This window comes from Gallus gallus, chromosome 6, assembly GCF_016699485.2.
Source record: "Gallus gallus isolate bGalGal1 chromosome 6, bGalGal1.mat.broiler.GRCg7b, whole genome shotgun sequence".
Lineage (NCBI taxonomy): Eukaryota > Metazoa > Chordata > Aves > Galliformes > Phasianidae > Gallus > Gallus gallus.
The window spans coordinates 20,675,098-20,694,072 of NC_052537.1; the positions used below are offsets into that span (position 1 = coordinate 20,675,098).

The 18,975-nt window shown below is 38.3% G+C and overlaps 1 protein-coding gene across 1 annotated transcript in view; it reads right to left on the reverse strand.

Annotated features, from left to right (window-relative positions):
• Positions 1-2,614: 2,614 nt before the first annotated feature.
• The window catches only part of LOC768380 (kinesin-like protein KIF20B), a 29,741-nt gene continuing 13,380 nt past the window's right edge, over positions 2,615-18,975 (reverse strand). The window contains 16 exon segments of the mRNA XM_040703025.2: positions 2,615-2,779; positions 3,905-4,044; positions 4,585-4,717; positions 5,389-5,469; positions 6,074-6,196; positions 6,921-7,046; positions 7,694-7,858; positions 8,821-8,997; positions 9,942-10,027; positions 10,030-10,096; positions 11,341-11,480; positions 11,744-11,869; positions 12,462-12,522; positions 13,426-13,564; positions 14,006-15,209; positions 17,973-18,135. Of these exon segments, the coding sequence (XP_040558959.1) occupies positions 2,702-2,779; positions 3,905-4,044; positions 4,585-4,717; positions 5,389-5,469; positions 6,074-6,196; positions 6,921-7,046; positions 7,694-7,858; positions 8,821-8,997; positions 9,942-10,027; positions 10,030-10,096; positions 11,341-11,480; positions 11,744-11,869; positions 12,462-12,522; positions 13,426-13,564; positions 14,006-15,209; positions 17,973-18,135 (3,009 nt within the window). The 3' untranslated portion in view covers positions 2,615-2,701.

The window sequence follows — 18,975 nt, forward strand, 5'->3', positions numbered from 1 at the left end:
TGTTACCAGAAACACAAAAAAGTAAATTTAGCTTTCCATTCTACATTTTTAAAGGAATTAGCGTAAAAACAATTGCTTCAACTAAAGAAATTGAAAATGTTAATTTTTTTCAAGACTATACTCACAGTAAGACTTCAGTTCTCAGAAATAATTTGGCAAGAGTCCTCTGCTGTATGTAAACTTGACATTTCAGTGGTCGAGTTTTCTTCAAAAGGTCAACTAAATCGGCAAATAAGTAGCAGGCTTTTTAAAAAGTACAGTGAATCCACACTTTCTCAGACTTCTCTTATTCCAAATCTGTTGCTTTACTTTCAAGTTTACCTGCTGATACTCATACAATAACATTCATAGCAGTGCTTAACTTTTTAACATCCAGTTTGGAGTTTCTCCAATCATGTCTTAAAATATAAACGCATAAGACTCACCAAAGTCATTAGCAGTGTGACAACACTTACATGGATACTCCACACACACACACACACACACACACACACACACACACACTCTCACAAACACACACAGGGAAAAATAATGGCTGACCTTCTCTCATTTTCTCATACTGTTTGGAGACTTCTTCCAACGTCTCGTTAACCAACTTCTCCTATATTTCATGTTGAAAGAAAAGCGTGTACAATGGAAACAAGCAGAATTTTTAAGACAGCCTAGAATTAGTCAGTTTTTCATATAGCATAAATAAGCATTCAAGCTGATAGAAAGGGCTTAATGCAAGACATTACAATTTACATATCAAGATGTCACTCAACAGAATCGGGCTACGTGCATGTATTACACATCTGTTTACTATGCAGATTACTGTTTTAAAAGCAATTTGCCAGTGCTCTGCAATGACAAAATATTTGAACACCTTTCATGGTCTACCATTAATTTCGGTCGGCTACTTTCATTTTATCCCCGCGTCTGCAAGCTTTTTCCTGTTGCTTGGATCACATGGATATTTCCTTTAAAAAAAATAACAAGTTCCTGCAAAATAGGTTGTCAGATATCTTCCTGCTTCATAACTAGATGTTAGCTATTAACATCACCGAGGTTGAAAATAAAGAAAAAATATACATGCCTTATATTATAGAGCCTCTGGAATTTAGTCTGTTTCTCTTCAGGTAAATACCATTCTTCTCACAAACCTTACTCAAGACTACCAACAGAGTTTACTTTCCTCTGTTCACTATCTATATGAAATCATGCTTTGACTTCTGGAGGACATTATAGCTGTACTATCACAAACAAGTAGCATGGAGGAACTGTCACTGCCTCTACAGACCAACGAGTTGTTGCTAATTAGTATGACCTGGAGAATGGAAGAAGAGATTGGAAAATGGGAAATAAATCTCAGGTTCAATATTGTTAGAAATTCCTCAGAAAATTTTGTAGTCAGGCCAACAGCAAACCACAAAAGGCAGACCCATCAACAAGATACTCTTCTTGTGGTGCTAAAATGTGTAAAACCTCATTAACAGAGAACACATTAAACCGTATGTGCCCAATCTACTCATTTCAGTTACGCCTTTCTCATCCTCTTTTTATGTTTTAACAAACAATATAAAAATAAAAGTTTTGTTAATCATCTATAAAATCTATTTGGTATGCAGTCCAAGACAGTCGCACTTCACTCAGCGTGGCCCAGGCAAGCCAAGAGGTTGGACACCTATGCAAAAAAGGGTGATGGGAATGAAACAGACCAAAAAGGAACATTCAAAACAATCAGTAATCCAGGTAAAAAATAAAAACAACCCAACAGCATTGTATGGTTTGCAGTAATTAAGCAAAATAGAGAAAGCAGCCTGAGCAAGCAATTAGAGAGCAAATAAACTCACTGGGATTACCTTATTTCACGTGTACCAAAAGCAGCAGGTCACTGTGAAAGTAATTTCATCTCTTTACAGAACACAAACAGAAATGTTCTCCTAACTGTATGAAATCTGAAGAAATGCAATCTGTCTGAATGAAGTAAATGCTACACTGATGAACCCAAATGTTAAATGCCTACTCAAGCACTGATTATTAACCAAGATCTGAACACGATATTACCTGGTCTAGTTGTAGATGAGAACTGGATGGTTAGAATATACTCTGAAATGTTTACTCCAGAACTAGAACACACTTCAAACAGTACATTAACATTCATGGACATTAGAATTCCCCCCAAGTGTATTAGGTTTATTTTTCTAAACTTAGCAATTTAAAGCTGAAATAACACAACTGAAGGAAGGCATCTTACTTCCACACTGAGGAAGTGGCACTCTCTTCACTCCAAAGAAAATTCTTTAAAAAGATTCAAAAATTAAGTAGACACAAGTCTTAATGCGTACTCATCCCCTTCCTCTCACCCAGAGTTCTGCTAAGTACACCAGTCAGAAAAAAAGCAATTCAGGCCACCCAGGAACAAGTATAGTTATTACTGCACAGTGGGTAAATAACAGACAGTTCTAAAGACACCATTCCTATACAGGGGAGGCAAAACAAAACAAAACAAAAAGCCCAAACCAAAATAAAATCCAAACACAGAGTTCAAGAAAACTTGAATTTATTTCAACTTCAATGGAGTCAATTTGAAACTGTCAGAAAGGAAGTAATAGAATATTAAGAGCAAAAGAAAGCAACTGTTACCTTGTATTAACAACCGGTTTTACCAGTATAATAGAAATATGTCCGAACTAAGGGGAAGAAACATGCTTCCTCAAGGTTACTTGGCTGTTTTTGATCGTAGCCGTCGCTTGATGATTAGATGATCACTTTTCTTCTTCTTTTGTTTCACTAAAACCTGAAGAAAATAATGGAAAAGTTACTCATCTTTTTACACAAGACTGACAATGGGTCTTCTTGACCCATGTAGACATATTTCTTCCCCCAAATGGATTTCAGAATGGAATTTGCTTATTATCTTTTAATCAGAAATCTATAGGATACAGAGATTGTTTTAATGCAGCTTAACCAGAAGGAACAAATAAGGAGAATGTACAAAATCCTGTTTATCTTAAAAAACAAAGAAAGAAACAAACAACAAAAAAACCAACCACATCTAAAGAATACCAGAAGGCAGCTTTCACTTAAAATACTTTTTTTCAAATGAGTATTCTAATACTTATTTTGTGAAATGTGAGGTGTTCAGAAAACTTTTGTAGCCTAAGTCCCTGTAGGTATGGCTTGCCCAGAATTTCAATTCTCGGTTCAGTTCCATGTTCTCATAACTACAGTGAGAGAAGAAATTGTCTCATTTTCATCATCCTCTAACGAAAAACATCTTGGTTTCTGCCCCCCTCATTCATCAAATCAACAGAAAATTCAGTGGAATATTACAGCATGGGCAAATGATCACCATCTTGAGCAGAAAGAGGACTCTAACATAATTAAAAGATGCGGTTCCAACAGAGCAAGAATACTCTTAGCACCATGGCTGCTGACAGAGTCATGACATTGCATTTCAGGAATGGGACATCAAGCCCTGGCACATCAGATCCTACACAAGTTGGCTTAGACAGGACAACACAGTTTAAGCATACCTAAAAAGCCGTCTAAGTTGTGCTTTAGGAAAGCATAGATGGAGTAGAATAGTCCCACCCCAACACACTGTAAATATCTATGAATCCAAATTGGAAGACACCTCCATAATCGCTACATCACCTACATAGTAAACTGTAAGCCAGCAGCCAGATACAGAGATCCTTGAAGACAAAATAAAATAAAACAGCAGGAAGACCAACAAGAATGACTAGGTAGAATAAAAAAATAGCTCAGTACTTTCAACCTCCTCCTGCAAATAGATGAAACCTTCAAGTTTGTTCGGACTCCTTAATAGTTTGTGTTAAGCCAAGGCTACAGAAAGGCATTACATTGGCCAGAATAAAAAATATAATAATTATTTAATAACAAAATAATAATTGCTCACCGAAGAAGCAGATGTATCTAGAGGGCCAGAAATGTCAGTTGAATACAGCTTCCTTTTGGATCGTTTTGGCTTGATCTCTTCTCCGAGACTTTCTGGTTCCGGAGGTTTCGGAGAGCTTACTGCTGCCATCAGCTTCTTGGCTAGAAGAAATTTGTTTTGATTCATAGACCAAACAACTTACTGGTTTGGTGAGTCTTTACATCAATGAATGCAAAAACTTCATAATACACTTGGTATATAAAAGATACCTAAAACTTAAATACAAGTATTTAGAAATTGTATTTGTCCATTAAGGTTTTCTGTTGCTTCCATAGCTGAAACAGTTTCTAGCTTCAGGTACGGAAATTTAAAGCACACATTAAAACTGGGTATGAAAAACAGTCATGACTCAGAAGTCACTGCAAGTTAGGAACTTCAACAAGAGCTAAGCAACAGGCCTCACTTTTGTGCTGACAGAAGTACAAGGTAGAGTCAGCTTTCTCTGTATACTTGCAGATTTTCACTCACATAGTAATGAATCTCTGAAGAGATTAATAAAGGCATTTATGTCATAAACTAATCAACAATTTAACGTGGCAGACAAGTTCTCTAAGAACACATACATTAATAGCCTACACAGAAACAAGCCATTCTACAATGCCTAGAAAACATGGAATCAATTGTACTTATTCTACACCAACCTTTAGAGTGAATAATAGGAGGAGAGCTTTGAAGATAATCTCCAGTTTCTTGCAGTGTAGCATCCTTCTTGCTAGTCAGTCTTTTACTTGAAGTACGTACTTGCTTTCTTAGGAAGTACTCTCTTCTGGATTTCTGTTCAATAGACACGTGAACAAGAAATAAGACATTGCTTAAGCTTCACCTCTGTTAATTATGCTAATGACACTACAACAGCAAGTAATGTAGACAATTTTATACCCTTCAGGGAGTATAGCCAAAATCTCAGCTATTTCAAGGCATAAGTTTCTTGAAGCTTCTTGATGAAGCACTAGTAGATCCCAAGCTGTGGAGTTGTTTCTTACATAAGCCCTTCTAATTACATAAAATAAACAAACATACAAAACCAAAGAGCACAGATGGGAAAAATCTACTATTCATACTCCAACCATGCCAAGGATACTGCTAAGAAATAAAAACGTCCTTTTTTAATAATTGCCATGCATATAAATGATATGAATCTCGGATTAATACGAGGGCTTCACTTACAAAAGCACACAATAATACGCTCGACTTCTCTTCCCAACTATTCAGCATGCAATATCCTTTTCTCCACAGTACAGCCATTGTACACTCTTGGGACAGATCGACTTGCTTTTCGGTTAGCTTATGGAATTTAATAGGAAGAGTTCATAAGTGTTTAAGATTCCCATTCAGGTACACAGATAAGGATAAGATACTGCTGCGTAAGAATGTTTACTCCTTTCACATGACCACACAATTAGAGAAAGTCCCAAACTAGCTTCAAAACTAGAACAAAAACTAACCATTTGCTCGTCACTCGTAGAGGGTGAATTAAAAGCCATGACAGATTTTGCATTTTTCATGTTCTCACTTTTCACAAAATCCTGGGAAGATAAGACAAGTTTTAGCCATGACTCTCTTGGAAAGAACAACAATTATTTATATCACAAAAGCAGACACTTTAAACACTATCACAAATAGTAGGGAGGTATTTGCTAGTGGTAACTATTCCTAAGTAAATCAAATACTAGATAAGCATTCAATTAGAAAAATGGGTTGGTAGCATTATTAAGATTTCAGGATTAGACATCTCGTGATGTGATCCCATCTCCATACACAGTGGACTTTTTTCTCCCCAAGACTCATATGAAGCAAAACTGCATGTTGACAATTCAGAGGAAATACTCAGATACTTCAGACGAAATAGAAAGCAAACATATAGGGAGTCTAAAAAGCTGATTTTTGTCTACAGATTTTCCAAGAATGTACACAACGGAGATAAGATAAATTCATTCCCCTCTCTTAAACCATTCTCTCTCAGCTTGGCTATTAGTTTCATTTCATTAAGGCTTGGATTCCCCTCACAAGGTTCATCGATTAAATCCTTCAACTACTTTACTGAGATAGAAATAGCATTTTTTTAATGCTTAAATGAGAAATGGTAGAAAGGCATCAGATATTTTGTTTTCTGTTTGGTCTCGGTCATACCTCATCCATGTCATCACTTTTTCTCTTCTTTCTTGTCTTAGGCATTTTCACTCTTGCAGGTAACATGCTGCCATGCTGCTTTATCTCCATCTTATCGGGTTGCAGAGAAGTTTCCGAATGCTCCTTCAATCACAGAGAAACTTTTAGTGCAAGTGCTAAGTTAGCCATGAGATTAAAAACCTATAATGCAACTGGAAAAGGCTATGTGAACATTCAATTCTCCAGCTATTAGCTTACAGAACACTTAGAACAGAAGTAGTCTATTTCAGCTACAGCAGAGTTTAACCCTTCTTTCCTAGAACTTGTTACATTTAAAATTATTGTTTCCAATCTATGATCACAGAAAAAGTTTTCCATGTTAAATTGAGCCTGATACTTTACAGGTCATTTTTCTCAAGGGTACGGGCAACTATTCTCTTTAAATACTTAAAAGTGGTAGAACTGACATGATTTTCTTCATCCCAACTCTGCTGCTTCAGAACTGGGCAGGAGCAGGAGCTTTTGACTCAAGTGTTTGATTATCCTTCAGCTTCATTTTAGGGAGTTTCCCTTCCTCTTCTACACTAGAGATGTTATTCATGTAAGGCCCAGCTGGCAAGCTGCAAGCCCAGTTCAAGCCATGAAAGACTTCCACTGCTATCTTTCCTCTGGAGAGAATACAGACATGCAGGCAACGACACCTTTTAATCCTACCCAAGGCCATAAAAACAGATGATCTGATCACCATGAAAAGGATAAAGAAAATCAAACTGGAGAATTGTTTAGAGAACACGAGACCTTTTCCTACTCATTCCTTATCAAAATCAAAACAACTACAGCATTTTCAGACTTGAAGTTTCATACTAACCCCAGATTCATTTAATGAAGTGACACTGCTAGAACATCCAGATGATGAATAATTGTCTTTAGCTTCATGTCTTACTGGAATACTTTCTTCATCTCCACGTTCCCTTTTCCTTTGTTTTTTCCTAGGCTGTGAATATTTAAACAAGAAAAGATTAGGCTATGCAGTAAACCTCCAAAATGTTTTGAGTTTTCTAAAGTTACAGTGTAAAATCTCAAGCTCAGACACCACATGAACACGTAAGTTGAAACACAGCACAAGTCTGTGAAGGTAGTAACATCTATTCATCGTGTGATCTTCAGATACACCCTACTGGGTCCCACCAACAGTCCCATTCAGTGTTCTGCCTCCAAAAGAGACAAAGTGAGATGTTATTTAGGGACAAAATCTGTAATGCTGGTCGTCTTGTCATCCATTCCCCCCATACTCTCTGCACGCTCACGGCTACTATGTTAGAATGCCAGAGGCTAAACCTCTGCCTAATCTTCAGTGTCCACATATGAATACATGGAAAACTGCATGAAAAAGTTCCATAACGTATGTAGAGAGGTGGTGTTCTAGTAAATAAAACATTTTTGAGAGGATGAGAGCACATGCCTGAGTGGAAGACAAAAAGAACCAACAAGTACTCATCACTGAACATGTAGTTCAAGGACTCTATGCTAAGAAAAATGATTCTAACTCTTGGGATATTTCCAGCATCTCCCAGGAAAACCGCAGAGCCAAAAGGCATTAACAAGACTTCATGTACCTACTTTCTCTAAATATAATCATACCTCTTCATGTACAGAGCGATCCATTCTACCTTGTCTTTCTTCAAGTAAAGGTACTTCTGGCAAAGACTGAGGGCTACCGCGGTTAATGCATTGTTTTAATTCCTTTATAAAGTCATCTTTGACAGCCAGTTCTTTTCTTAACTCTTCTATCACAGCTTCATTATCCTAATAAGCACAGTAAAAATTGCTGAGTTGCAGGGTTGGCAAAAAGAATTAACACACACAAGCAGCACTGCAATTACTGAGTAGCATCAGTTTCAGAATTGCAGGCCAAAACAGAAAGCTATTCAAGAGCAATAACATTCCATGGATTTGTGTGGTCACTGTTTCAAGTGCAGTAGTCAGATAATTGCCAGGGAAGATGTAATACAACATATTTTGATTCTTATCTTTTATTCTACTCGTGTACTTCAGCAGCCTTCCTCTTTCTTAAGATCCGATAACCCGAGTTATTATCTGTTCATGAAGCCCTCAGGACTGTGAGAAAGTCAGCAGTTGTAGGGGAAGTTTTGCTAGGAGCACATCTTTCTTCCCAGAGAAGGAGAATCTGAACATTCTCAAAGACGCACAACTCATTTAGCCTTAGCTTCTGCAGTTCTCTGCTACTGCTTACATTGGCTATCCTGATTAAAAGCTGGACGTTGAAATAAAAAAAATGCAACTTCCAGAGATCGTCCCCCCTCTGCCTTTGATCCTTCCCCACATCTCTCTTCACATCCCCTTCTGTCTTTTCATGCCATTGTAGATACTAGCTCAGAGAAAGCAAAGAGCGTAAGCAACCTCAGACAGACCTACTATCCAACCAAGTACTGAGCCTATCCTGGGGGCAAGACATGCTGAGAACTACAGGAAAAAGTTACAGATGTCCAGGCTAACATTAGTACCAAAGGGATCAAACTGACGCTCCTTTATTTGAACTACTAGAAAGTTTGAAACTTTGGTCATTCAGTTCAGGAAATTCTGTTTCTGAAGAACAAAAGTAAAATCTAGCACTTTTTTGGTTAGCTGCACATGATGTCAATACAACAGTGCTCAAGAACAGAACTACACCCAGCATACACAGAGCAGGTATAGCGTTTTGCAGAATCTATGGGTAGCTAATCAGATAGGAAGAAAAGAGAGCTGACCTTGCTTGAATCCTTTGCGGCAGATTGTTTCAGTTCTGCTATTTCTTTCTCTTTTTGTATGGCATTAGAAGCCAAAGTTTTGAGCTGTACTTCCAAAGCTTCTACTAACTGATCTCTCTCTTCACGCCACTTTTGAAGATTGCGGTCCTTCTCCTCCAGCTGCGCAACAAGTCTTTCCTAAATGAAGAGAAGATTACAGTGAACACCACAACCACACACTGAACTGTCCTAACAGGTTGGTAGTTAGCACAGTTTTACAGTCTTAGTAAATGGATGATCTCTTCCGGATCCACAGGAGCTCTAGAACTAGTTGCACTACAAACCTTCTGAAGCAAAACCACACTTCTATCAGGCAATCTGCATTACTCTCCTTGTGAAAAAATTATTAGTAGTATTATTATGTAAGAACCTCCACTTCGGTTTGCTCATTTAATGATTACTAACAATCTGTAGGAAAATAAAATTACAGAGAAAGTGATAATAGTACTAAGCTCCTCACATCCTTTGGTGCCGCTTGCAGGTCCAGAAAGTCAGGACTAACTACTCCAAGATGCAAAAATAGTTAGGTAGACTGTACAGACTCACATGTTTAAGAAGTTACATGACAAGAGCCCAGTGAACAGCTCAAGTAACTCAAGAAACTTTGCTATCAGTCACTACTTGGAAAGTGATAAGGGAGTAAAAATGTGGCAGCTGGACCAAGTATTTTTATTCAGTATCTGGAGAGAAATTTCTGGGGTTTGTTTGGAAATTCAATTGCCTTTTTCCTCCTTATAAAGGCTTATAGGCCTTCCGTTTTCCAATAAAGAAAACAAACAAATCCTATTGTCCAAAATGTTTTCTTGGACTCATTAAGCAGTAACTTGTTTTTCAACTGCAATTTCCTTATTGATGTCCCACATACGTTACACTTCATTATGCACTTAGGAAAGCTTTTTCTTGTTGTGACCCTCCTATTCCTTCCTTGTCCAAATCAAGCAGTTCTCGTATGGGCTTCATCACATAAGAAAGCGAGGGGACTTGGACAAGCTACTCTTACATGCCCATACTGTGAGTACTTGGCATGAAGTTGTCTCCAAATTACAGACACCACATGACTCTGCCAAGACCTCGTCACTTACAATTTCTGCTTGTTGCTTTCCATGATGTTGTCGGTCCTCTGCAAATTTCTCCATTTCTCTGTTGCGAAGGTTCTCAGCTTCTTTATCTGATTTAGGAGTTCTTCTTTTTCCTCCAGCCACTTTTTCCTATCAGTTTGATACTTTGCCTCACTTTCCTATTTCAAAGAAACCAGAAATGAAATTGTAAGCGATTAAGGAATCAAAGTCTTGAAAGCCAGGTCATCATTAAATAGACTTGTTTCTACAAGATAACGGAAACATTAGCAGTTTTTACTACAGAATATTCCCAAATGGATGTGTTGGATACTCAGTAGCTCTTTTCCATTAAACAATTATAATTTTCAGTATTTCTTACATAGACAGGAGGGACTCCATAGAACACTGTTTTTTTCCTTTGTAAATGTTCTCACAAGCATTATAGAACTTACACCAAAAGTCAATGTAAGAAAAACTCCTTTAACTTAATTATGTCTAATATTTCATACTACCTTGCAGGAGATGCTGAAAACTTGCACCTCCTTCGGGGTTGAAAGACAAAGAAATGCAACACAATTTACACTGCAGGAATAGCCAGTGTGTATCCAAGAACGTCACTCCGATCCCCAACAGCTCTGTCTCCCTTGCTATCACAATCAAACCTACTGTCAGACATTCTCATATATAGGATAGAGCACCTGAGAAACTGCTTGGGAAAAAAATAGTCTTTTAACCAAGGAAAATTAGGAGTAGGCCCTCAGCCCAACAAAAAAGGCTTCCCGGTGATAAAGTTAGATGGCCATTTTGATAGCTTATATTAGTTGCCCAAGCAACTAACAGAAAACAGGTTTGACAAATATACCTTAAGTTAGAATTTGCTTGGAGTTAGTATTCCTTTCTTGCAAATAACAATTGTATAAGTATACTCTGCCTATAGCAAGTTGACGTGGTATATAACGAAGCTATGAATGTTCAACTTTCCCCTCTCCTTGATAAAGGGAATTGGCTCTGTGCATTACAAATATGGTGAATAAGTTTACTCAAGACGGAGGAGGAAAGAAGTTCAGAAACATGCCACTAATAGAGTGGATGTAATCTATTGTATACTCACCTTAGAAAACGCCCACTGACAGTCCACTACCTTTATTAAAAAAAAGACCATCAGATGGGTTAAGACAACTGTTCAGAGGCCAGCAACAAAAGCACTGCTCACGGCAGCATAATGTAGGGAAGGCTACGCTTCCTGTATTATGGGGGCACCGGTGATGCCATTCTTCATGTACCACAAAAAAGCTGCACCTGCTCCTCATTGCACATCACACTGCAGGCTTTACAGGAAGTTTTCTTAATCAGTGTAACAGTTTACTCTATCATGTTATAAATAGTCTCCTCAGTTAAAGTTAGAACTTTAAAATTAGGTTACCTCCAGCTCTTTTTGCAGCTTTATTAATTCTGTACTGTTTTCATTCATGTTTGCCTCTTCACTGTTGGTGTTCTTTTGCTGCTGGCCACTATTGATCTGGTTTTGCAGTTCTCTGCATTTCTGTTTCCATGTCTCCAGTTCTACTCAATACACAAAGTGAGGTTAGATAGCGTATCGTTCCAAATGGATATGTGAAATACCACATTAATGACTTTTCACTAAAGCCACTTAGGTTTTATCTGCTATAGACACAAACAAATAACAGAAGCCTTTAACTGCTAGAAAATTGTTGTTTACTGTGGAACTTTCATGCCTAAGTGACAGTCAAACAAAAATGGAAGTGGCTATCGCAATACATCTGAAGCACTTTTGCATCCCTGCTCCCTTTCCATGGAAAGGTTACCTGAAACTAATCTTTCATTCTCCTCCAGTTGAGCTTCAAGCACTCTATCTTGTTCAAGATGAGTCTCTTCTTGTTCTTCTAATGTCATCCGCAGAACTTCAATTATTTTTTCTCTTGCAAACAGATCTGAAGGTTTGAAAATTTACAGATGAACTCCCTACTACTTCCTGTTATTCTCTCCCAAAGAGTTTTCAAGTCGAGGCTCCCCCACGACTAAAACCTCTCTTGAAAGAAATAGAGCATCTCTATTGAACTATTTACATACAAATACATACAGAGTTCTTAGGTGAGTCTTACCAACTTGTTTTAAGTGAGAATTCTAGTGCTAGGGACAATTAGAATATGGATTTTATTACACAAGAAAATAACTTGACATTTCAGTGGTCGAGTTTTCTTCAAAAGGTCAACTAAATTGGCAAATAAGTAGCAGGCTTTTTAAAAAGTACAGTGAATCCACACTTTCTCAGAGACTTCTCTTATTCCAAATCTGTTGCTTTACTTTCAAGTTTACCTGCTGATACTCATACAATAACATTCATAGCAGTGCTTAACTTTTTAACATCCAGTTTGGAGTTTCTCCAATCATGTCTTAAAATATAAACGCATAAGACTCACCAAAGTCATTAGCAGTGTGACAACACTTACATGGATACTCCACACACACACACACACACACACACACTCTCACAAACACACACAGGGAAAAATAATGGCTGACCTTCTCTCATTTTCTCATACTGTTTGGAGACTTCTTCCAACGTCTCGTTAACCAACTTCTCCTATATTTCATGTTGAAAGAAAAGCGTGCACAATGGAAACAAGCAGAATTTTTAAGACAGCCTAGAATTAGTCAGTTTTTCATATAGCATAAATAAGCATTCAAGCTGATAGAAAGGGCTTAATGCAAGACATTACAATTTACATATCAAGATGTCACTCAACAGAATCAGGCTACGTGCATGTATTACATATCTATTTACTATGCAGATTACTGTATTTAAAGCAATTTGCCAGTGCTCTGCAATGACAAAATATTTGAACACCTTTCATGGTCTACCATTAATTTCGGTCGGCTACTTTCATTTTATCCCCGCGTCTGCAAGCTTTTTCCTGTTGCTTGGATCACATGGATATTTCCTTTAAAAAAAATAACAAGTTCCTGCAAAATAGGTTGTCAGATATCTTCCTGCTTCATAACTAGATGTTAGCTATTAACATCACCGAGGTTGAAAATAAAGAAAAAATATACATGCCTTATATTATAGAGCCTCTGGAAATTAGTCTGTTTCTCTTCAGGTAAATACCATTTTTCTTCCCAGTTATTGGCTTTTTTCACAAGACTTAGGTCTGAGGCTTTGGAGTTACCACAAATACCAATGGCAAGGATACTGTTCTATCGAGATCATAGCAAGTCCCCCTCCAGAAGCAAATTAGCCATTCTTTTCACAAACCTTACTCAAGACTACCAACAGAGTTTACTTTCCTCTGTTCACTACCTGTATGAAACCATGCTTTGACTTCTGGTTTCCTCTACAGCTTCAATGGCAACATTAACATTTGCTGCTAGCCCCACTAGTGTGAAACTTTTCTCAGCTTCATAGGTAAGGTTTGAGAAAAACAAATTTTAACAACAGAAAGCCAAGCAGAATCTTGTAGAAGAAATATCGCAGTTGACTACAAACCTCGCTTTGTACTTGCTGAAGTTGTTTCATGGCATCAGAAAGTCTGTCTTGTAAATCCGTATACCCTTTTTCTTTCCTCTCCAAATCTCTCTTCAAATTCATCACAAGGGCAGAGCTCTCAGAAAGAACCTTCTTCAGCCTTATGTTAAAAATAAAGAGACAAAGACCATTACCAGGACGCATCTCGTGGAAACAGCAAGTATGGCTTAATCCAGGCCCTGCCTGCTGGTTTATCTTTGTAAATAGAATCTTAGATCTATCTAGACCAGTGACAACATTTAAACAATCACTTTCAAATTTCAGCTTGCTTCTCATGATCAGATTCTGAAGCAATCTGTTGCTCAGATTCTGTTCTGAGGGATGTACAACAAAACCACCAGAAATCTCCAAAGTATTCTTGGTTTCCTTGCACGCTCCTGTCTTCCCTTTCAACTCCAGTAGCGTACCAAAGCATCCTAAAGTAGTCGTTTGGCTACTGAGAACCATGCAAATGCATTAAAGTCAAAGGGATGTTCACAAGAGCTACTTTTCACTCTAGTTCACTCTCAAAGGGCTGTAAGTTATCTCAGGGGTTACTTACAGTTCTATCGATTGCGTTTTCTCCTCTTCACTTTTTTCCTTTTCCCAAAGAGAGTGCTTCATCTGCTCCAAGCTGTTTTTCAGCTGTGTAACTTCTTCCATCAGATTTGCTTCTTGGCTACTTAACTCCTCAACCTTTTTGTCTGCATTAGCAGACTTCTCCTGCAGAGCTGCTGCAACTGTTTCTAGATTTACAATAATAGATTCCTTTTCCTTAAGTAACTCTTTGAGTTGTGTCAGGCTGTCTTCCTTGGTTCTATACGCCTCCAGGAGACATTCAAGCTCTCTTATTTTTACCTCACAGCTGGCAACTTCCTCCTCAAATTGTGCAATCACTCTGCGATCTTCTGCAGCCTTTCTTTCAAAGTCCTGAGTTTTCTTTTCTATTTGCTCTTGTAACTGTTTCATAAGATCATCTTCCTGACTATCTGAATTTGTAATCTCACTTAGCTTCATTACAAGTTGATTATTATAATTTTCAGCATCTTCCAGTCCCTTTGTTAGGCTTTCAATATCTTGAAGCAGTGCTTCCATCTGCTGACTCTTTCGTGAGGAAACATCAATGATACTATTGCATACTTCCCAAATCCTTTCAAGACTGTAGTAAAAGGAACGGTCCTGTGCAAGATCCAATATAGAAGAAGCCTGTGACTGAACGCATGCAGAACTAATTTGAGATGTCTCTGGTTCATCTTTCTTAGCTCCTGAGGATACCTTGACGATGACCAAGTCAGTATCAGTAGCGTAAGACACTAAGTGACGTTTGTATAACTCATCTAATTTGGTCTGCACTGCTGTTACTTGTGACACTTTATCAATTATATTTTGCTTGGCAACTTCTATGACGTTATTTAGTTGAAGGTTTTTTTCTTCGAGCCCCATATTTATAGATCTCTGTTCATCCAACTCAGACGCAATTTCCTGATTCTCAGCTTTACACTGCTCAATTTGTTCACAGAGCTCAGCAGCTGTTTCTTCAGAAAAAGAGAGCTGAATATGCAGGCTTGTTACCTGCTTACTGAAACCTTCTTTTTTATTTTTTTCTCTCTGGCACTGTTCCTCAAGCACAGCCAGGTGACGTTCCAAGGCTTCTGTTCTTTTCCTCAGGGCTAGTATTTCCATATGGTATGCAGAGCACTTCTGTTTCATGTGTTCAATCTTCTTTTGTCCTAGAGTGCTCTTTTTCTTTCTCGCCTTCACAACTACTGGGAAAAAAATAAAAACAAAAATAAAAACAAAAACAAACAAACAAAAAAATGAGGAATGTAGCTCAGGTTGATTAAAAGCAATATTACATAGTAGTTCACAGTACCGAGTAGCATCTACTAAGTGAAAAGCTGTCTCAACATGAAATCCATACCCTCACATCACATGGTATTTGAATGCAGTAAAAGAGTTAAAGCCCTCTGAACACATCATCATCAGGTGCCTCAGTCTTCTATACATAATTTGCTGCAAAAGGCTTTCAGTCCAGAAGAACACTTTTACCATGCCACTACTCAAACCTTCCACTCCACACTAGTAGAAAATCTGATTAGTTTCAAGAAACATGGGAATGAGATAGATAATTCACAGCTATGTTGTTTTCACCTTCCCTGTTTCAGCAATCCCTATAATACAGCCAGGAATCACTCCATCTACATCTCAGAGGTATTAGACAATTCTCTAAGAAGTTGCATTCACACGCATGGTTCTCTCACTTTAAAAGGAAAGATAAAATCCTGGACAAGTGGATCACTTCAGTGTTTGTATCCTCCGCCTCTTTTTTTCAGTTGGTCTCTAAACAAAATACGAGGGTTCCTACTTCTGCCCACACCTCCTGTTTTGCATACAGTGTTTGCTCAGAAAGGTGCACAGATTTGCAGAGTCAAGTTTCCATAAATATTTCATTAGCTTGGGGAAGGTTTTTCCTTAACTAGTGAGCAATAACTAAAATCACCTGCATCTTCTTCCTATCAAAAGTGACTCCTGCTGTATTTCATCACTGCTTTAGAATCCAGCTATGCCCATTCAGTAATACGCATAATATGTCTAAGTACTAAAAAAAGAAAAATAAGTCAAGACTTACTAGGGATTGTGTCACCACAACAATATATTCCAGGGAGATTCTGTAGAGTCCTGTTATTACTACAACTACAGAAAAGCAGAATTTTGTAGCGCCCACACACAGCCAGCATTACACACAGATACACGCGGACTGCAAGGAAGCAGCCTCTTAACTGATCTAACGAGTTTTATAGACAGACCCCAACTGATTTAGCAGTCGTTCTGAAGCAACAGCAGTGGCACGCTCCATTCCAAGCCAGGTTTTGGGTTTTGATGGCTCCCAGCACCTCTAGTGAGGGGAGTACGATCCTCCATAGGAAGACTTAGTAGTAATCTAAATGCTTTGTGCTGAAAACTACAAGCAAGCACTAAAGCAAGACAAATAAGACTGCAAGAAGATACGTGATGTTCAGTCTAGAAGCTCCTTACACAGGAAGTAAGGAAAAAGCATTATCCCAAAACGTGGGAAACACGACCTAAAGCTCAGAGAATGGTGTAAATACCCTGAACTTCATGCCAGGATAACCTATCATCTCCTCCAACAATTCTGCTCATGCTACTAGTATAACTACGTTCTACGAAACAACCAGCACAACACACCTGTGCTCACTCTTCTGTTGTGTATATTTAACATAGTTAAAGAACATAGATTAAGCAGTTTTTGAAACGAGACACTAATAATACTCACAAATAGAGGAAACATTTAACACGATCAACAAGGCAGTACTTCTCAACAGAAAACTCAGTGCTGACATTGTGGCTACCAGTTATCCATTTTAATTCCTACTTGGAGGAGTGCTATTAATTTTTTGAATGAGAGCTTCAGTCACACAATTAGAACAAAACTACTCCTATTTGGAGTATGAAGGAGCCCACATCAGCTGCACTTCCCTCTGTCTCTGGTAATAAGCATATACGTGATACCATTCAGTGGTCATGTTAGGATCCAATATTTATGCCAAAGAAAGGTGGCAGAGACAAATCCTCCAAGAGCAGCGTTCTCATCCAAACAAGGCCTTGATTTTCTCCCTCGCACGTATTTTGCAAGAGGAAGGCAAGAAAGGAAGGGACTACAGCTAAGTTTTTGATTTTCCTCTTGCACTGCATATGCCTTCCATAATTCTAGGAAAACTGATGCCCAGCTGTGCCCAAAAGTCAAGTTAAATGCATCAGAGCTCATCAATACCATTTTGCACAAATCTTGCTCATACAGCTCAATATTCTTGATTAGTACTTTAATTAAGCTGACAAAATAAGAAATGGTACTTTGCTTGGGTGTTTGTTTTTCCCAACTTTCATCCCTAGTGAAATTCAAAAGAAACAAAGCAAGAGGACTGGGAGAGTAAACACAGGAGTTGTGCAAAATATGTTGTCTATGGATTTACAATGAGCTAATGCTATTCAAACGGAAAGCTGTCTTCCTCTGCCAGCAGTGTCACCTTGACCAGTATCAGTGCCTTCACAGCACCAGTATGCATGTAATGAAGCACTGTTTCACAAGAGTGAGCAATTAGCATGCCATCACCACTTTTGATACTTGCTGCAGAAAAGAAAAGCACCAAGCCCTTGAACAGCTGATGCTACTCTCCCAGAAGACCAGCAACAGCAGCAGTGGAAACAATCCTAAAAAAACTGCTTAACACTACTACCAAATCTGCAACTGCATCAGCAGATGAGGAAAAAGCAGCAAAAAGGAAATACATAGCGCAAAAAGCTTTTAGTTTAAGCATTCAAAAATGAACAGCCTATGGCCTTCTGCAAAAGGGATATTTACATAACAGTTACTTCTATTTAGAGTTCAACACAGGATTTTCTCCTCAGACCATAAGCTCTGCGCTTCACAACCTTTTGTTTCCATTCTGGAATAGGAATCAATCTACTTTTTTGGAAGACACCTCGTTCAGCGATGGAAGAAACTGTACCTTTCTTTGGAGGTGGCTCTTCCACAGTAGGCTGATCTTCAAAACAGCTCTTTCTTCCTACTTCCAATGCACTGTCCTCACGTTCCTCGAATTGGCCACTTTCAGCTACTTTATTAGTGTTCTCTTCTGCCAGTTTTGTATTAATGGCAGTTATAGTCTTTTCCTGTATTGATAGAAGATCAGTTACACTGCAGCTTAACAAAAGGAGCACTTAAGGCTCAGTAATCTTCTGTAGGCAAATATTTCCTCAGAACTATCCAGCTAAAACGTTTATCCAGAGACCCCTGTAGCTGTCAGTTACAAATCTAACAGTTAGAACAGAAATCTAACCTTCAGATGACAATCAACACAATACTCGGTACAGTATACAAGGGAGAGCGAGAGCCTAGCAGGTTACAAAACAGAAGACCTGCACACAATCAAGAGGAGTTTACCAGTTTATCAAAGAATTTCCAGTGTCCAAGAAGTCAGCGCAGTTACAAATTCAGTCAAAGAGCAAATGCTCAGCTCTCACACAGACTCATCGCTTCACATCACACCGCTGCTAAGATGCTAAGCTCATTTTTATCATGGCAGATACAACCCAACTTGAAAGCTAAGTCAGCTCTGTCACGCATACTTTACATTACGCCCTTGGCCAGGAGTGAAGTTTCTCCACTTACAAGACGACAAGTGTTAAGCCATGCTGGCACTGCCAACGGCTGATTACTCATCTTTAGTACCTCATGAAAAGAAAAGCTTCAGAAGCGTTTAGGCCTTACAATCTCATGGATAGAGCTGGAGCCTTGCTCTTGGAAGAAGTAATAGGTAGCAGTCATCACTACTCATCACACTCAGCTTTAATACTATGGAAATACTAAGTTGCAGTGGTACAGACAGAGTCAAAGACTGAGAAGGCTCACAGTGCAAAGTTTAAAAGGGAAGAGATCTGAGTGACAGAATTAACTATCCATGTTATCACAGCTACTTCAGGCTACCAAACATCAAGGTAAAAAATGAACAA